The sequence below is a fragment of the Rhododendron vialii genome, chromosome 10a (genome assembly GCF_030253575.1).
Source record: "Rhododendron vialii isolate Sample 1 chromosome 10a, ASM3025357v1".
Lineage (NCBI taxonomy): Eukaryota > Viridiplantae > Streptophyta > Magnoliopsida > Ericales > Ericaceae > Rhododendron > Rhododendron vialii.
The window spans coordinates 10,839,452-10,860,157 of NC_080566.1; the positions used below are offsets into that span (position 1 = coordinate 10,839,452).

The 20,706-nt window shown below is 36.8% G+C and overlaps 1 protein-coding gene across 2 annotated transcripts; it reads left to right on the plus strand.

Annotated features, from left to right (window-relative positions):
- Window positions 1-7,359: 7,359 nt before the first annotated feature.
- LOC131303931 (transcription factor bHLH25-like) lies at window positions 7,360-10,955 on the plus strand. Of its 2 annotated transcripts, none has more exons than XM_058330994.1 (5): window positions 7,360-7,440; window positions 7,992-8,056; window positions 8,344-8,862; window positions 9,795-10,172; window positions 10,396-10,955. In XM_058330994.1, exons 2-5 carry the CDS (start codon window positions 8,021-8,023, stop codon window positions 10,471-10,473), a joined length of 1,011 nt encoding a protein of 336 aa, XP_058186977.1. In that variant the 5' UTR covers window positions 7,360-7,440; window positions 7,992-8,020; the 3' UTR covers window positions 10,474-10,955. The 2 variants fall into 2 exon arrangements, with proteins under 2 accessions (XP_058186977.1, XP_058186978.1); XM_058330995.1 differs by lacking the exon at window positions 7,360-7,440 and adding an exon at window positions 7,707-7,783.
- The last annotated feature ends 9,751 nt before the right edge of the window (window positions 10,956-20,706 follow it).

The following is a 20,706-nucleotide window of genomic DNA, read 5'->3' on the forward strand; positions in this document are numbered from 1 at the left end:
GTTATGAAGACGAGAATAAGTTCTTTGAAAGAATAAGTTCTTTGAAAGATCTACACTCAAAAATTGATGGCATTGACAAAACTCGTTCGTTTTGAATGATTGAGATCATTCATTTTTTAGTATTCGTTGAAAACATCTATCAAGTCAAAAATTATATTGATTGTATATCAATTGTTACGATTTCGAAAAGCATTTATCTTGAGAAGATAGATAGGCACACCCAATTTAAGCTTTGTTATCTCAAGATTAATGCTTTACGAACGAACATGTTTTGATTGACAGCTCAATATGTCGTTCGACGTGGTTGATGTTCTCCACAAGGTGTAGAGACAAATAGCTTCAATCATCTAAGTGAGCCTAGAAAAGGCTCCTAAATGGCCCAACACCGCACTCCACTGGAGAGGAGCTGGACTTAAAAAACAAAAAAACTTATAACTGTATCGGTCTCGCATAATACAAATCAGTAATCACACATCTAAACCTAATTTCCATGTCCAAGTCTTGAGGTAGCCCTATGAATGAGTGCAATTAGGAATGAATCTTATTTGACCTGATTCACGAGGATGTATTATCAGAAAAAAAGTACTAGCAACTTGTGATAAGCGACTGTGTCCCATGTGAATTATAGTTTCTGATATGCAACTTTCTCATTAAAAAGAATAGCTAAATGTTGTGGGCCATGTCTCTAATCTAATTGGTTAAGACAAGGTTTTAACTTGGTTTGGTTATTTTTGCATTCAAGAGTGCTACACACACAACTATTGTGTAAAACACAACACACAACCAATCTCTATTCATCCATTGTTGTTATAAACGGTCAGGATTCGCTCAAAATTTCCCCTAGAAGAGTTTTTTTTTAAAATCTAGACTGTCCAAACACATCTGGAAAGCTAGAATTAGGCACACAACCAACACAACAGTTAAACACGTAGCATTTTTGGTGTGGTTGTAGTAGCATTTTTGAAAGCTAGTATTGGTGTCCTTGTGATTTAGGACATCACATGAATACGTTTTTTTTTTTTGGTTTTTTTTTTTGGGTAAAAAATATGTGGGAAAATTGTCACAGTCAAAATAAATGTATTAGTGTTTACTCAGAGACATTCATGATCTTACTGATATCATAAAATAAGAGGAGAAAACAATTGATCACCTATACTGTGATCGTTACCTAGTTTTAAAAATGCAGGTTGTTTAAACAATAATACACTTCCATGCATGGCCCTCTGCAAAATCCCATCATACCCACCCCTATCGCATTTTTCATGTTTATATGGGTGTCGGCGATGATTACTAGTAATTGATACTTATAGCATATCCATATTTATTTATATATACACAAACACACAAAAAACGGGGAGTGATTTTGCCACTTCCCAAATTGTTTTAACTTTTGGGGAGTGGCAAAATCAATATGAGCTGATTTTGGAGTGCCGTTAACAATTTGGGGAGTGGCAAAATTACTTCCTCAAACATATTGTGTGTGTGTGTGTATATATATAATCTTTACACAACATTTTGATGTTTACTGGTGCAATTATGCTCTGTTTTAGTCCACTATTGTGTGTGAATCATGCTTATTCAATTGGAAACTATTATATCCTTGTATTATCATTTTTATGCATGGATGTCCGGACCAGCTTGCGTGCAGCTCGAATAAGTCGTTAACGTATTATAGCATGAGCACATAAACTTCTACTACAATATTATTTTGTTTTTTTGTTCGGCAAACAAAATTTTATTAAGAAAACACAATAAGGGATTACATCGAGAAAGGAGAGCTTAGCATCACAATAGATCATGCGCTGGAAGCTTACCCAGAAAAGAAAAGATCATCCAAAAAAAATAAAATTGAACGAGTTTATATTACACCCCTCCTCGCGCGTCTTTGCCATAAGCACAGAAATGATTAGTCCCGCACAGTGATCCTCAAATTAAGAGAAATGTTACTGTAACGTGCAATACTGCGTATGATAACAGCGTACCATCTAGTACGACGTTTTTGAGATTGAGCATATGATTATTTCATGAGCTCCACATAACACATGTGCATCCTACACTTAATGTGTGACTTAGAAGATCTACATCAACTCACCCGATCGATGGAAGGAATGGCGAAGAACAAGGCGCGCTTTGCTGGTAATTGAAAGAAGTCATGGAATACACATGACGATATATAATGCAATTACAATTAGATCGATCGATGGTGGTGTTTGGGAGCTAATTTGTTGTAATTATTGATAGAGATTCTGGATTGTAGATTTCAAAATATAGCCGAAATTTCAGTAATAAGTGTTTAGATAATGGGGGCGGTTCTGCTCACACCCATTTTGACACCTCACCCTTTCGGGTCTCACTGTGCTATTCTGAACGATTGATCTTGTTTAAGTGAGTAAAATAGAGGGCCCCGTAGAAATTTAGCTCGTTTTGATATTGGTAAGGGTTTGATCCAATTAGTTTTGCAAACACCAGTTCATGTCACAGTTCTGTAAAACTGTTTGGATCAAGCACTTACGGATATCAAAATGAGGTACTCATAACCATACCTCTTTTGATTTCCTGACACACATTCACGGCAGTTTATTTTCAGACCACGTTCTTAGCTTTTTGGGCATTTTTTTTTTTTGGTTTTATTTTGTCCTGATTCAATTTTTTCGCATTTGTTAGTTTTACACTAAAATTTTATGAACTATTAATGCTTCGTCTGGACGACAGGTAACGGAAAAGTAAATTTTTTTTACTAATTGCCCAAATTTTTTTAAAAAAATATCCAAGATAAAGTTCATCGGTCATTACCACTATTTGTGATTGCAGGATCACTACAGCTCAGATGCTGAAGCACATCTTTAGAGAACAAGAAATGGGCCTACATTCTAGTGGCCGGGATGCTCTGACCATGCAGGAATCCTTTACTTTCAATTTTTTCCATTCATGGAAGAGGAGGAAATTGGTTGAAATATTGGAAGAAGAAGAAATTGCAACTAGGGAGAACGAAGAACGCCTTGAAGAAGTTTGCAGAGTCAGATGAGGGAGACATTTTTTATAGGAAGGACGATGCTTCTATCTTTTGGGATTTTAGTATCCTTTGTCCGGTGTCCAAGGTTTTTCGGTGGGTCTTCCTTTGTTTTTCATGTTAGGTTATGGTGTCTCTTGGTCTTTCGATATGTTTCAGACCTTTGTTTTCGTTTGCTTTCGCTTTTGTTCTGGAGCTGTGGGCTTTGAGGATTTGTTTGGAGTTTTTGTTTAGGTTTTTGGGTGTTCTTCAATTCCAGGTTTTTTTTGCTTTGGATGGCAAAGCGCCATCCTTTTTCGGTTTTGGGTGGCGTATGCCGGTGTGCCATTGTTCCGTTTATAAAAATTAATAAAATCTTTTTTGCCGAGAAAAACCGAGAAAAAAAAATTGTATTAGAACCCAAGTAGCAAACGATGCCAAGGATACGTGCCACATACACCCACACTATATATGTACTCTTAATCATATTAATGCATGCTTTCCATTTAACCCAAAAAGAAAAAGAATGCAAAATGAGAATTAAAAGACTCCTAATAGGGGAGTACTTTTTGAATTTCGAGTTGTCATTATTTTTCAGCAAATGCGTCTTGGAATAGTGCATTCTGATTTGCAATCAGTCTACCCCACCGCCCTAGCCTCACTGCAGCGTTCAATTTTATCGTATCCGGTCTTCAATGTAAAAGTTTTTCTAAAATCCCGATCATCTAAAACACTTTTGAACGATGAGATTGAGAGCGGAGAATGAGAGAGGTACGGGTAGACTTTTCTAATTTGGGTGATCACGCAAAATCCAATAATTAGTTGGTGGCTAAATAGGCCCTCATTTTGATAAAATTGATATGATTGGATGGTGTGGTGGGGCTGTGTCGTGGACCCATAGAGTCCAAACTGGTGTAAACCACATAAATAAATTAATCAATGGGAGAGATTTGCTTGGCTTTCTATTAATCAATTACTACAACACAACATGAAATTATTGCCATATGATTCAATAAAATAAATGATATACCAGTAGCTAGCTAGCTATCACTATCAGCCTTTACACTACCAACTAGCTATTTTTGGTCATATTCATTTGATTTGAAATTTAGCCAAAAAGGATGGTATTGGAACTTGTATTGACCAGACTTGTGGTATTCACTATTCACTATTCAGTAGTGAAGTATAGTTGAATCCTGGTAAATTAATTCTTATTTAAATAAATCAATTGGCCCATACTATTGCACTGAGGCTTTATTACTATTGCTGAATTGGTTGCTCAACAGTTTTTGAGGCAAAAGAGCATCACCGATCCAAAATACTCTATTGAAATGAACACATGCAGTATTGAAATGCTCAAACATTTCTTGGTTAGCAGTTTATCTCCCTTTGAGAGACTGCTAGCTAGGGAAGTAAGAATTTTTCACAAAATGAACATCAAGTGGAGATGCACGCGTTGGGCTGAAAGACATCAATCGCATTCATTTTGCATTGGGTGGATGATTAGTTTGGTTTTGTCCAAGATATTTGTAATGAATTCTGTTATGTGAGTGTAGTTGGGCCTATATCAATACATCTCACTGATCTCACTTATTGAAAAAAAAAAACTTTTTGAGGCAACCCTATTACCGTGATATGAAATAATATTGAGTTTCACTTAACTTTTTGATTGCTTTGTCTTAATCTTTACAAAATTCGGTCTACACCATATTTTTTTTATTTGACGAGAGGAATCGAAAAGTATAAAAACATAGATCAAATTGAAGAAATTCGTATAAGACAACAAAAAAATAACCACAAATTTGACTCTTCGAGTCTAATTGTTGTCTTATATGAATTTTTTTCAATAGTCTATGTTTTTATACTTTTCTGAATCCTCTCGTCGAAACGAGAAATATGGGGTAAAAATTTGACCCAAATCTTGTACTCTCTCTGTCCCTTTTTAAGTGTCCTGCTTCGTAATTCTAACTTATTAAAAAGACATCATCATTATACCTTTCACATCAACTTTTTCCTCCACTTTCTTTACTTACCCATCATCATTACGCTTTTACTCACTTACTTTTTAAAATGGAATCTACTTTTAGGGACAAAATAGACAATTCACCAACTTTTACCCACTAACTTTACAAAATGAACACTTATTAAGGGACAACCCAAAATGGAATACCGGACTATAAATAAGGGACGGAGGGAGTAATATAAGAAAGCAACCAAAAGACTGTGCCAGTTCTGAAAAGTTAATTGGACCGAACTCACCCAACTATAAAGTGAAAATTTCCCTGGTGTTGCCTCCACAACCTATATTTTTATTGATCTAAATATATGGGTCTTAGATAAATTTATAATTGTAGAGGGAACTGGAACACTACGTGACGGTGCTTCAAGGACACTAAATAGTACTCCTAAAAATTTGCTGAACTGTGGCTTTGGCATTCAGATGCTATGTAGAACATGTGTAAATTAATTCAAAGAATGAAGAGTGCCGCAAACAAGAGATTTAAAATTTTAGGTGAGAGATGAAGAGATCTTAAACCTATCAACTTTCTGAGAGTGAATGTGTGTGGAACCATGCAATAGCGAATCAGCGATGCATGTAAATACCAGGGATTAAAAGCAGGACTTCGGTTTCGAGTAGGCAGCAAAATATAAGACTTGGTTCTTAGTCCATTTGGTCATATCGCTTAGCTATCAGCATATCAAAGGGGGTCTGGAGTTCGAATTTATGAGAGACTTCGGACTACCTTTCGTTGTTAAGTTACTAACCCCCTTTAACTCCATTGATGTATACCGTCTGAAAAAAAAAAAAAAAAGGTTGGCGGAAACATATAGAGTAGGGTTATAAAATAATTAACTTTTTACTTTAGGAGGAAATTTCTTAACTTCTGAGGGGTAATTATCCCGCCGGATACTCTGCTGGGTGTATCCTGTTCCGCCGGCTTTCTGGATCCCGTTGTGGACCGCCTTTCTACCTTGTTGGAGATAGCCGGTCTCTTGCTTAGCGGCACTTTGGCCGTTTCGGGTGGTGGATGGTGCTATTTTGCTGGGTTGTTGGTGGCGATGCTGTGAGTGGATATGGTGTGTTGGGATTGGGCATGGCGGTAGTAGGGGCTGTCGTGATTCCTGTGGTTGGTGTGGTGGTTGTAGCAGCGGTGATGCGGTGGTTGTTTTGAGTGTTTCGGTAGGTTAGGGTTTTGATTTTGTGTTTCGTTTTTGTTTTGTCCGGACTCTTGTCTGGTTATGTCCGGATGTTGAGGCCGGTTTCTGTCCGGATGTTGGTCCGGTTTTTGTCCCGGTGGGTCTTTCCGGGTGGTTTTGTTCTGATCTGGTTTTTCCAGATCGGGTGACTGATTTCCATAGGTTTACTGTTATCTTTGATTCGGAGCTCTGCCATCCCGAGACGGTGGTGTCTGGGTACTAGCTCCACATTAGCCGGCCATGTTGACGGTGTGAAGAAGTGAGCGTTTGGCTCTTGCATAGGCGCTAGACATTAATTTCGTCTCTTAATCTTTTTTTGTATTGTGTCTCTGTTTCTCTGTATTTTGGTGGAAATCTGTACTTGCCGTATGTCCTATTCTCTATTTGCAATTATCTATAGATGCCGTATGGCTTGATTAATGAATTTGCTTCTTCCGGAAAAAAAAAAAAAGAGGGGTAATTATCAATGATAATCTCAAAATCATTGGACAGAATTGTGTACAGTTTTCAATAAATCAGTGGGGTAATTGACCCCACTAATAGTGTACCTCTGCCTTTGGCATTTTCCATGCCTGAAATTGAATGAAAGCAACAATTTCTTTTTGGGGTAAGTAATGAAAGCTACATTTGTACCAAAGTACACAAGATCTGAAGAGATCTAAAGACATGCCTGAAATTGGATGAAAGCAACATTATTATCAATAAGGCCCTGTTCCCGAATAAGAAATAAGTACTTATTTTTTAAAAAGATAATTTTAAGTTTAAAAATTATGTGCTTATGCAAATAATTTTTCTATCAATATGATTTTGTTTGATAGATCTTATTGAGATATTTAATACGGTGCAAACAAAAATTGAAAAATTAATTTTCATTTATATTATTTTTGAGTTTGAAAATGTGAAATAAATACTTATTTTTTAAGAGGGTGTTCTAGAACGGGGCCTAAGTCTAGGAACACTTCTACTGACCACTCTCTGACTACACCTCTCTCACATATGTGGGGGCCCATTCCACAATGAGATGTGTGGGGCCGACACATATATGAGAGAGGTGTGATCGGGGAGTAGTCGGTCCATCCCACAATTAATTGTACGTGTAGGGCCGACACATCTGCTAGAGATGTGTGGTCGGGAGTGGTCGATAGGAGTGTACGTAACATTTTTGGATTAATATCGACTTACAACTCTATATAAGGACACATGCAAGATATGATGAGAGATAGAGAGAATTATAGGCTTATTTCTAGTTGAAGGTGAGATTCCCTCTTCGTGCATTATACATCTTTCATTTCCTTCCTAGTGTGAAAGGATTTCAAAAATTTAAGCCTTCCAAACATTTATGGTTCACCTTAAGTCAAATATATATTTCATTAGAGAGCTATTGTCTAATATCATCTTTCAATTCTCTTGTTTATTTTGTGATTTTCCCCTTTGTACGTATACTTTTAGCTTCTATGTGACTAGTGTTTGATAGGATTGTGGACATTCATTCACTGGGACCGGAGAGAAGCTAGCCTTAAACGCTTTGGCTAACGCTATAGACGTAGATCCGGACAGAACCGTCCGATGAACATGGAGCTCACTCTATATATGCACGTGAGATTTACACAAACCGAACGATTATAAACGCATGGGCATTGTTTTAGGATTTGTGTCTTATTTAAAACATCTGTGTTCGGACTTCGAAACATTATTATGATCCTAATGCTTTTTCATGATAAATTATCCCATTCGGAGAGAGAAGTGTCACAGCTTAAGATTCAGTGTAAACGTTTTCATTTGCTTCTCGTTGGCCCTTCTGCAGGGTTTATTGAGGAAGAGAAGAACTGATTCATGGCTGACTTGCCGGTCTCATGGTTATGTGATCTGGTAAGAATTTTTTCATGAATATTCTGGTCCCTTACGAAGCACGATTGGATTTGACAAATCCTAACCATGATATTAAGACCCCGTCATGTGATTTATTACATTGGAAATCACGAGTAGTGCTACGGATACAGATTCGGATATCACTGTGTTTGAGACGTTCGATACCCGCACAATTCATACACATCAAACGGCTCTGGACTGAATGATTCCAGATTTATGTCCGGATCTCTATCCAGATATCTGTGTCTCATTTTTATGTATTACCGAGAATATCGATGTATTTGCAGGGAATGGAAGATCCAATGTTCGTGGATCCCTGCGACTTCATGGCCTCCATGGACGAAGAATTCTTCAACATTCCAAACAACAGCTCCACCACCAACTTATCCTCTGCTTCAATATCATCAAACACGGACTTAGCTCCTCAAATATTCGACGAATTACGGCCTTCAAAGCAGTACCACATGGCCAAAACCTTCACTTCTCCATCTTCTGGATTCATTCTCTCTTTTGGAAACTCGAGTAATAATCCATCAGAAAACCCTCAACAAGCACCGATGAATCTCGAGGACGAGGTGGTATCGAGTTTTTTGATATCTCAACAACGGTCGTCGTTTGTGAACCATGAGGAGGGAATTACGAAAAGTGGGAGATTAGGGATGAAGAGGAAGAGCAGTGGAAGCAGTAGCAGTAATCCAAGGCCGCGGTCGCACGCTTATGATCACATAATAGCAGAGAGAAAGAGGAGGGAGCAGCTCACCCAGCTGTTTGTGGCTCTTTCAGGCATTGTGCCTGGCCTCAAGAAGGTATGATCTCAAGTTTCCAATATTTTTGAATTTAATTTTGTTTGTAAGAAATTTTATTTGATCACTTACTAAAATGTTATTATTAGTTTTTCAGTTCAGGCCCTGTTCTGCTAAGGGAAAAATACTCAAATAAGTACTTATTTCTGGAATTAAAGGTGATGTATTTTGGGACAATGACATATCTCGTAAAACAAGAAATAAATATTTAAAAAATAAGAATCTTAGCGGATGGGGACCGAGTTGAGTCCAAAATCTATCATAAATTCATACAATTCATGCCAGAAGTAAGGCATATTTCCTTTGAATTTGTCTATTGCTTAAGGTCAAATACTATTAAAGTAAAGATTATCTAGCAAGCATAACCCATTTTGTTAGGATCATTTTGAAGGCCCAAAACAAATCTTAACGACAGGCCTATGTTTAAAGACAAAGAAAAAGCAAAATGATTTTAACGCTCTCCTTTTGTCCATTATCCATTAGCACTCTTTTTTTTTTTTATTATTCACTTAAAATTATCTACTTGCCCTTCAAATAAAAAGGATGACTCAAGAGGTAAGGTTAACTTAGTAATTTTACATGAACAAAAGACAAAAAAGGGTGTGCATTGGATAAAAAAGAGTGTGAAAATCATTTCCCAAATAAAATTTTCAAATAGCAAAATCCTAGTATTGAATAACATCAATCTATGAATTGGCAAGTGACTGGTACATAAAAGAAACCGGCCGATACGCTTGCGGTTTTTTCTCTTACCGGTATATGGGATGTAATGATATCGAATCCTTGGTCGTTACCCATCACACCCCATTGACAAAAGTAAAAGATGAAGTACTAAAATAAAACGAAAACAATAAAAATTCATGAGACCAAATTAATCTGGACTCTTTCCGAAGGGTCTGTTGGGAATCTTACCTCTTTTTCTTTGTCAAAAACAGATGGACAAGACCTCTGTCCTGGGAGAGGCCGTGAAGTACTTAAAACAACTCCAAGAGAGAGTGAAAAAACTCGAGGAGCAATCCCCAAAGGAAAAAACAATGGAGTCAGTGGTACTGGTTAAGAAATCGCAGCTCTCGTTCGGAGACGACGAGTCCTGTTCCGATGAGAAATTTACTGGTGGGTCCAATATTAAGCCGTTACCCGAGATTGAGGCCAGAGTTTGCAACAAGGACGTCCTTTTAAGGATCCATTGTGAGAAGCACAAGGGAGTTTTGGCCAAGTTGCTTCTTGAGCTGGAGAAGCTCGACTTGGTTGTTGTCAATACCAGTGTGGCGCGGTTTGGAAGCTTGGCTCTTGACATTACCATTATTGCTGAGGTAACTCTTTCGCACTAAAGTCCGGATCCAAGGAGTAATCGCAGCCGTCTATCTCAGCAATCACCCGTCCGGACTTTAAAGAAATTCTTCCAGAGAAGAGAAAAATCTTTCAGGAAAGAGTTTTTTCAAATCCGGACCATTGAAAATACTTACTTTTAATTTATGTCACTGCTGCAGAAAATTAACTCTATGATGAAAAGAACCAATTTTTCTGTGTTTTCAGATGGAAACAGAATTCCAGATGACAGTAAAAGACTTGGTGAAAAGACTTCGTCCGGCTATACAGCAGTACTTCATGTAAATATAGCTTGAATGAAGACTCAGCACAACAACAAATGTATCAAAGTTTGCAGGCTGTCATCCTTTGTATCGTAGTTTTTTCATTATGGCTAGCTCCTGACGGAAAAAAAAGAGAAGAAAACCAGGGCCAAGGGGGATCCCAAAACTTTATCCAAGCGGGCAAAGGGGCTGAGGGGGATCCCAAAACTTGACCCTAGTAGGTGAGCCGGCTGCCCCTAGGCGTTCGGTCTGATTGTTACATTACTTTAGCCATCACAAACCATGAGTACAATCGCATGGCGTCGTGATGAAGCTGCCAGGGATGAACCTAATGATTGGCTGTATGGGTCATAGCCCCTCCCTAAGCAAATAATAGTCGCCATACGGTCCCTAAACCAATTATGTATACATATGAGTTGCAATAGGTTTGGCCTCCACCCTGTGTGAATTAAATTTTTGATGGACCGTTAATTTGTTTTTGTCTATTAAGATGGAAATTTTTTTTTGCTCGGCATCTATTAGGATGGAAATTACTGTGAAATTTTAATTAGTACATCGAAACAAGACATAGTAGAAGTGATGTATGAAGAAATTATTTTGCGTCTTTTCTATTTTTTTCCCATTTTGTTATGATTGAATAGAATCTCAAATGAGCATGATAATATTTTTGAAACTATGGTTCCCTCGGTAGCGAAATCTTGGCTCTCCCCAGAAGCTGCATATAGAGCATAGTACAAACATGGTAAAATTTGGAAAATATTACTAACAAACTCAAAAGGGATAAGGAGCCCATCCAACAGTTGCTTAAAGAAAGAGCATAAGACCGATCAGGTGTTACTATTCTTTGTTCAATACTTTTTTTTTTGTTAAACGATATACATCAGCAGGTTAGCATTGTTAGATATAAAGAGGGGGGAGGGCTTGAACCCAGTCCTGCGTGGGAGTACAAAGGAGACCCCAACCGTACGCCACCTTTGTTCAATACTGGATAACCCCTAAGCCTGGTCTTGCATTGAATCCCCTGTACCAACATTATACGAGCGGAATCACCGACTCGAAAACTAACAGCTCAATTTTTTTATTTTTTTGAACTAAGGGCTCAATTGGAAAAGAAAATTAAAAATAGACCAATACTGATCGGTACCAACCAATATCATCTAGTATCAACCAGTACCAACCAGTATTTGAGCCGAAACATAATCGCAATACTAGGGTACCTGTTTTGGCAAACCAGTACGTATCGGCCAGGATTAAAAACCTTGTTCTAAACCATAACTATTATAAAGAAGTTTATTCTTTTGGGCAATGGGTTTCTGTAGTGTGCAAATAAACTATAAGGGCGTAGTGCGTCTTGATTGATTCGAATTGTTCAGTTTTTAGAGTTTGTTGAGTAGATCATTTAAAAGAAAAAATAAATTGATCAGATATCATTGGGTTTTAGTTGGCCAACGTTTCGTTACACAAAAAATTGATGGTAGTAATATAATTCTAAAGTTGAATAGTACTAGGACAAATCTATTTTGATCACTGTGGTTATCAACGTCTCATTAACGTGTGATTCCAGAACAAACACGTAGAGACAGAAAGGTGACATGTACACCTCTATAAAAAGAAAGCCACCACATATCTCCTCAATTCAACAACTCAGAAAGCAAGAAAAAACAGAGAGGGAACAAAATCTCCTCATTGAAGAGGTGAAAGGTACGTACGTAACCTAATTAATCCAGTCTTCTTCACCTGAATCACCTGATCACTGTTGATTTACTACTAGAACTTAATTTTATTCTTCTGAGAACGGTTTTGCTGCAATGTCCAAAACTGATATATATATATATATATATATATATATATATATATATATATATATATATATATATAAAGTCTAAATGAAATAACCCTATAGGAGCTTTAGTCCAGCCTAAGTTTATGTGATATGTAAAGTCTATTAATAAAAATATTTTAGAGTCTAGAGTCCGTGAAAAGACAAAATTGCCTTTAATCAGACAAAAGTTTTGTTTGGCTAACACAAAAAATGTATTTTTTTCATTTAAATTGTATTAAATGAGATAAGGGCCTTGTTTGACTAACACAAAATATGTCTTTTTTCATGTTTTCCAATCTTATTGCACTTTCATAGGGTACTGTAGGCTTTTAGGCACTTTCATAGAGTACCCTTGGGTTTTAGGCATTTTCATAGAGTTTTAGGATGCACTTTCTTATTATAGGGTTTTAGATTTTAGGCACTTTTATAGAGTACCCTTAGATTTTAGGCACTTTCAACGCCGATCAATCTTGGTCAACGCCAATCAACCTTGGGAGAGGTTTTTAGAAATCCAATGTCCTTTAGACTTTAGGGGAAAATATTTATGTCCTTATTATAGCAAAAACCCTTATAATATGTCCTCTTGCTCAATTTGCCCTAATTTCTAAAAAACAAAAGACTAAAATAAATCTACCCACCTCCAAACCAGACTAATTTGTATCAACAATAATAACATGAGCCGAAACCCGTCTCGGATATATGCTAAACAAATAGATATAATATGTAAAGGTTATATACTAGACTACACAATCACATAGGCATGTACATATAGGTGTTAGGATTTTTCTCCTCAATCAATCCCTACAAGGGCAGAATCAATAATTTATTTCACTCTGGACTAATCAAAATTTATATATATGAACCAAAAAGAGGCAAACTCGTACATAAATATATAAATTTTTAAAAATAAACATAAGAAAAGTACAAAAGATTTTAAAGAACGACAAAAGAATTTTTCCTCCATTTTTATTTTGTTGTTCTATTAGAGCATGTATAGCAGAGTTGCAAAAAGAGAATATTAGCTATTATAGCAAACTAAAACCGATAGAACCCACTTGCAGCAGTTAGGTAAAATACATGTCGCTACAATACTTTGGTATATATACCGAATGACTATCATCAGCAATTCCTTTTATTTTATTTTTCACTTCTCACTCCTAATTTCTCTTATATTATTAAACAGTCTCAAAAAAAATTAAGAGCTCCGATTTTCAATCCGTTTAAACCGATGCGAATATCTTATTTTTTTTAATCATATTTTTCTGAAGGGTCATAACTAATATGTAATGCCCCGATTTTCGGAAATAAAATCGGAGGCATTAAATATGAATTTTTGAAAACTTTTCTTTATAAAATTCAAAATCTCTAAATAGATAATTCAACATATGAATTCATTTATTACAAACCAATGTGGAAATACTAAAAATAGTCCTTGTGGTAATAAAATAGACAAGATTATAGAGCCGACTTCTAGGCTTGATACGGATCCCAAGCGTACTCTGGCTTGACTCCCACCTCTGGATTCTTCTCTGCATAATACTGCTCGCCCTCAGAGCTTTGTGTCTCTTCTTGATTTTCTGCAAAATCTCGCACGGATGCCAGGCAATCCGTACCTGAATGATAGAGTTCACCCCGTAATATAATCCAACCCAACTACCCTTCTTACTTTACAGTTAGTAAGCAACATGATAATAATAATGTGAAGAAGTAAAACAAGGATTATTCACATGAACTCATTACTATCCATTAACCTGTCGTGTGATCTAAGATCTCATCCACGAGATCTTTCCTCCCCAACCGCTAGCCATGTCCCGTCCCATGAGATCACTTCCTTTTGCTGTCGCAGATACACCTAAGTTATGTACCGAGTGTGCATCCCAATAACTACAACAAAGGGTAAGCTTATCATGCCGTTACATAACTAGGGTTCGCCTATCTTATTCACCACTTCACAATCATCACTGGACTCCCGCTAGTTTCAATTCATCAATCATCACTAGGCTTATTTTGCCAGTTTCAAATCATCATATCCAACTCATCTCATCTCAAAATTCCGCCTGCAGGCAATCTAAAAATAAAACTTTCCAATTCATCCATTACCTAGCATCGTCTAGATGAATTCTATTCGTATACCACCCCATGTCTTTAGGGTCCAATCTAGCACAGTAATCATGATTTCAAAACAAGATAATTTTATTGGAACAATAATAACAAGATAATATCAAACAAAACCCACGTAACATTTTATGAGTGGGCCGTTGCTCTTAATCTTGTATGGCCACGATGCCAATAATAAAGTAGAACTTTTATAAAAAGAATTTAAAAAAAATCTAGGCTCTCATTAAATATTTCTAAGAAATTAGATTGATTAAAAACTAATTAAATACATTAATTAGGTAAAAATATTAGAATAATTAACATGACCTTGATAAGAGTCCTAAAGGTCCTATGCAACATGTTCGCGTGCCAAAAGTTGGGTTCGGAGGGTCGCTGGATTATTTAAAAAAAATATTAACGAAAGTTGCCGAAAGTAAAATAAATAGATAATAAATAATCTAATAAATAAAATATGTTGATATTAACAAATTTTCATCTTAGGAATGTAAAGAGTCTAAAAAAAATTATTCGGGCATTAATAGCATGGTTTATAAGGTCGCAATTATTTTTCGATTGAAAACTTGGTAAAATAAATAATAAATAGGTAATTAAATAAAAAAGAACTTATATTAACAAAATATCATCTTTGAGATACAAGGAGTCTAGAAAAAATAGTTTGGGTGTTAAAAACATTGTTCGGAAGGTCGCAAAGATTTTTCGTTTGTAAACTTTAAACGAAAGCAAGTAAAAATTTAATAAATAGATATTAAAATAAAAAAAAATGATATTAACAAGATATGATCTTTGTGGTGTGAGAAGTCTAGAAAAAATAATTCGGATGTCAAAAATGCTGTTCGGAAGATCGCAAAATGGTTTCGAACGATTTTTAATAAAACCGAACCAAGTTCGCGGTGTCTGACTGAGTCAAACCTTGCGGTCCGCAATAAATTGACTGGACCTTCTAGCCCGAAGGTTACGGCCGCAAGGTTGAGAGCATAAACATTTTTGTTGTTGTTTCGCAATGGTTTTGATGCATGGGTCCATTTGGGGCCGTAGGGTTAAGCTTAAAAACACTTAAGTATATTTAGAGAAGGGTTGGATAGGATTATAGTACCTTGGTTTGGATCGAATTGAATAAAAAATAAAACTTGAATTTTGGAGAAGATGACTTCGGTCTCTTCAGTTGGGGAACCTTGGGATTGAATTGAGTGTTGTTTGGCGATGCTAGGAGTTGTGGAAAGAGTTTGGAATGGTCAATTTGGGTTTCGGTTGGTTTTGGAACACAAACCCACTTTTCTCTCTCTAGAACTCCATGGATTGGAGCTTCGTTGCCTTCTGTTTTTCTCTTGGTTCTTTCTCAGAGGAGTGTGGAGGGTGTAGGGGTGTGCTCGTGGCAGAAGTAGTGGGGTATTTATAGGTAAATTTTGGTGGAGGAGGATAAGATCAAATTTAACGAAATTTGGGTTCATGAGATTTGGAATGGATGAATTGGGGCCGAATTTGGGATTAGAGAGGAGGCAGGGAATGGATATGAACGGGTTGAATTCGGATTGGCTTGGTGGTGAAGGAATTTTTTTGTTTTGAGCAATCGGGGACGGATTTTGATTTTCTTGGAGGAGAAGGAATGGAGGGAGTAATGGCTGGAGAGAGAGTGAGCTGTGGGAGGGAGGGAGACTGCAGGAGTGTGAGGTGAGGGAGATGGAGAGGGTGCACGCACGCATGCAAGTGTGCAGAAAAAAAAAATACAATGCATGCATGTATGTATTGCATGTATAATTAAATAAATAGATAAATATATTTGTATATATATTAAGGAAAAGAATTTTGTTATTACTTATTAATAATAATAAAAAATACGGGTTGTTACATAATATTTGCCTCTAATGTTTTCATAATTAAGTATCTGCTTTATAGGGTCTCAAATAAAGAGCAGTAATTACGAGAGCTTTAGAGACAAAAATTAATTACTCATTCCATCCTTTTTTTAGAGTCCAGTATTCCATTTTGGGCTGTCTCTTAATAAATATCCATTTTGTAAAGTTAGTAAGTAAAAATTGGTGCATTTTTCATTTTGCTGCTAAAAGTAGATTCCATTTTGAAAAATTGGTGAGTAAAAGTGTAATGATGATATTTCTATAGAGGGTAAGTAGGGAAAATGGAGATAAAAGTTGATGTAAAATGTGTAATGATAATATCTCCTTAATAAATTGAAGTTACGAAGCAAGACATTTAAAAAGGGACGAAGGGAGTATAACTTTTAGTATAAAATGATCAAAAAAATAAGATATTCGCACCGATTCAAATGGATTGTGGGTTAGGTTGGGCAGAATGGGAGGATGGGCTAAATTCATTTGGACTGAAAATTTACATATAATTTGTTTTGGGAAAATGACGGCCAATGACGTGTTTTGATAATTAATACCCGCTAAGGACATGTTGAGAACATTTGTTAATATTGAAAATATCCTTGACGGATATTAATTATCAAAACACGTCATAGACCTTCATTTTCCCATTTGTTTTTTTATGTTATTTAATTTGTTGGAACTGTACATGGGCTACAGCCCAACCTATCCTTTTGCTAGCTCCGCCCTTGAATCCCAACTACAAATGAAAGCGCAATAAAGTAACAAGCACGCACAAAGAAGGCATAATAAAATATGTGGTTCGGCCTCAATGCCTAATTCACATGAGAGAGAGAAATTTCCACTATCACCAAGATTTACAAAGAGATCAAAGATGTCACAAACACCCTATCCAACAAATTACAACCAAAGTGGAAAGATCTCACCAAATTAGATGAGCCGAAACCCTCCGAAGCAGATGAATGGAGAGCCCGAAACCGAACACAAATCTGTCCCCAAAATCTCACGAAGGTGCTGGTACAAATTGCTTCAACAAAGGAGAAAAATGGCTGCCCCAATTTTGTCTCTTGACCACCGAAACACAAACACACACAGCACTCAAGTTTTTCTCATTTTTCTCTTTTTCTTCTAACCAGTTCTGGTCCTCCATTCGCAACCCTTTTGGCTTATAAAGGAAGCTAACAAAAACATGTGGCTAAAAGTGTAGAAGCTTCCATAAAAAAATATTAACCCACAAATTAATTTTTTGGGGCCAAAAACTATTGGACCGGTTTTCATTGGCAAAAACCCTGTAGACACTAAAATTTCGGCATGACTTACTCACCGTCCGATCAATTGAGATAAATTGTCTTAATTAATTAAAGTCAAGATTGGTCAAAGCACTCAAATAAATATTGGACCCAACAAATTTCTACGGCTCAATCCATTTGAGATCAGAAATGATATTGGTACCGACGGGGTCGGTACCGAAATCGTAGGGACGGCCGCGCCAGGCCGTCTCCGACCACCAGACGGCCGATCCGAGTCGTCCAAAAATTCTAAAAAAAAAAACGAGGGGGCCCACGCGGGAATCAACGGCATCCGAGGTGTGTAAGGTGCTTGATCCGAGCACCCTTTTTTCGTGTATATATGTATATTCGGCGCGAATATACATATATACACGAAAAAAGGGTGCTCGGATCAAGCACCTTACACACCTCGGATGCTGTTGATTCCCGCAAAAGCCCCCTCGTTTTTTTTTTTTAGAATTTTTGGACGGCTCGGATTGGCCGTCCGGTGGTCGGAGACGGCCCGGCGCGGTTATCCCTACGATTTCGGTACCGACCCCGTCGGTACCTGTAGCATCACTCATTTGAGATACAGTGAAGACCAAAGTAAGTTAGGCTAATTTAATGGGTTCTGACTGGCCGGCCCTAAAATGTCACCAGCTACCCATCCAAGCCCACCGTTTGTCAAATCCATTCCTCATAAGCCCTGTTTTTAATAAACTACCAAAAATAACCCCGCTATAGTCCAACGATACATAATCCCAAAAAACACACTTCGTCTATGTCCTTTTTACACTTTTAGCGAACCTTAAACCCTCATCAATGTTCTTCAAAATGTTGATAGACGTCCTTCCACCCTTCAGCAAACCCTAAAATCTCATCAACGTTGTCAATCCTTGAACCAGATTGTCCCCCTTCTTTGATAATCACTGTTTTCTTCTTCTTCTCTATTTTTTCTATACTCTCGTATTTCACATCATGTGAATTCTTGTATGTTGCTTCTGTCGCCTGTGTATCATGATCCACACACCTTAAATTTGATTTTTTCTGACTTTTTGTTCGTATATTTGCCTGTGTGAGTTCTGTTTATTTTTTAAGATCTGATTTCTTCTTCGTTTTGTGGATTTTGATTTTCCGATATGTGAATTCTCTCTCGAACTCTTCATTTTTTGAGTAGTAAGCTCTGAGGTGTGAATTCTACTTTGTTTTGTGAATTTTGATTTTTCAAGATATGGATTCTTATTTAGGGGATGTGAATTCTCTCTTCTTCGAAGCTGTGAACTCTTCATTTTTTGTGTAGTAAGTTCTGGGGTGTGAATTCTTAATTTGTTGTTGTGGAATTTGATTTTTTCCGAACTGTGGATTCTTATTTTGGGGATGTGAATCCTGTTTTTTTTCTTTCTTGTCGTCAACTCTTCATTGTTGCAGTTAGCGAGTTACGTTTGTTTTCTTCTTTTTTTTTAAGATGAGAATTGTTCATTTTGGGGTAGTGAGATTTGTTTTTTTATTTAAAAAAAGGTGTTAATTCTGCATTTAATAATTGTTTGATTCGCTATGTCACTGACTAATACGGATTTTGCATTTAATAGTTGTTTGTGTGAATCATGTCCTTTCTCAAAGGTTTGAATACTTCATTTTTGGATAGTGAACTCTGTTTTTTTCAAAAGAGTGAATTAATCGTTTCTGTGTGAATTCAGCATTTCAAAAATGTTTGAAATGGGGATACTATGTCTCTCAAAAAGATATCCATGTTACAATCTCATTTTCTGATCTTCAGGTTAGTCCAGAGTACCAACAAATACAACAAAAAATGAAGGAAGCTGAATTGAAGAAGGTACCACTAACAGTTAGTTCTCCTAGATCCAAGAGGCTACCACCATCCAATGTACCGCCAATCAGGCTACTGGTCCCAATAACTCAACAAATCAAGGGAGTACCAAAAAGAAAAAGGTCAGCAAGAAAATCAACAGAAAATCAAACCCAACCACCACCAGAAATGCATGGGCGGGGGAAAAGAAAACGAGAAATTCAAACTCAACCACCATTGGAGGAACAACAACCCAAGCGAACAAGGAAAAATCCACGCCAAATTCCATCAAAAACAGCAACCCACTCCTCTCTCGCATTAACCTACCCAATTTGAATAAGGACAGCAACGGCACAAACAGCTCAAACCTTACTGACATTGACATACCCACAACAAGATAGGAGAGCAAGCATAAGGACAAGAACAACACAAACACAAACAAACACAAAAAACAGATCAAACCTTCAGATGGTAGTTTTATTTCTGCAAGATCTGAGTCTCAGAGGTGACCACCTCAACCTGCTGAAAAAAACACCATTCTGGCTGATCATTGATGCAATCATCTCAGGAACATTGGATGCCAATAAATGCATCAAGTCAGACATGGTTCTCACAAAACTTGTTACTACATACAATCCACAAACAAATTGCTTCACAATAGCTGGAAAGAATGTGAAGCTAACGGCAAATCATGTAAAGTTAATTTTTGGAATATCTTGTGGTACAGAGCGGTTTGCAGCAAAATTGAAGAGCAGGGAATAGGTTGCATTTGCCAAAAGACACAACATTCAACAAAGGTTGACAAGCAAAGCCATATCAAATATGCTGAAAAAACTTGCCCAAGAGAACAAAACCAACATTGAAGATGTGCAAGATGTTACACGATTGGTGTGCATGTTTCTCATCGTCAATTTTTTTTTCCCAACATCCGGTATAATAGTCTCATGGAAGCACGTCGATGCAATGGAAGACCTGACCAAGATGAAGTCATACAACTGGGCAGCTGAAATACGGGATGAGCTTGTTAAATCAATAAAGAAATCCCAACATTCACCGAAAAACATCAAGGGCTGCCAATTGCTACTTCCAGTAAGCGAAGTGATTCAAATTTGTTTTTACAAATAGATAACATACAACACTTCCAATACATCTCGTAATCAATTTCGTAGTACTGGTTATGCGAGCACACAAACATTCTCGAACAAGAGCTGTCAGAATATCAAGTGCCCAAATTACTTAAGTGGAATATATCCACACTTGAAGATCTGTTACAAGTCATTCCAAACATTGTGAACTCAAGAAAAATTAAGGTAAACTCAATCATCGCATTGGCAAAGTGAATACTATCATTTTCAAATATATCAATTCTTCATTGGGCCTGCACAATTATATCTAG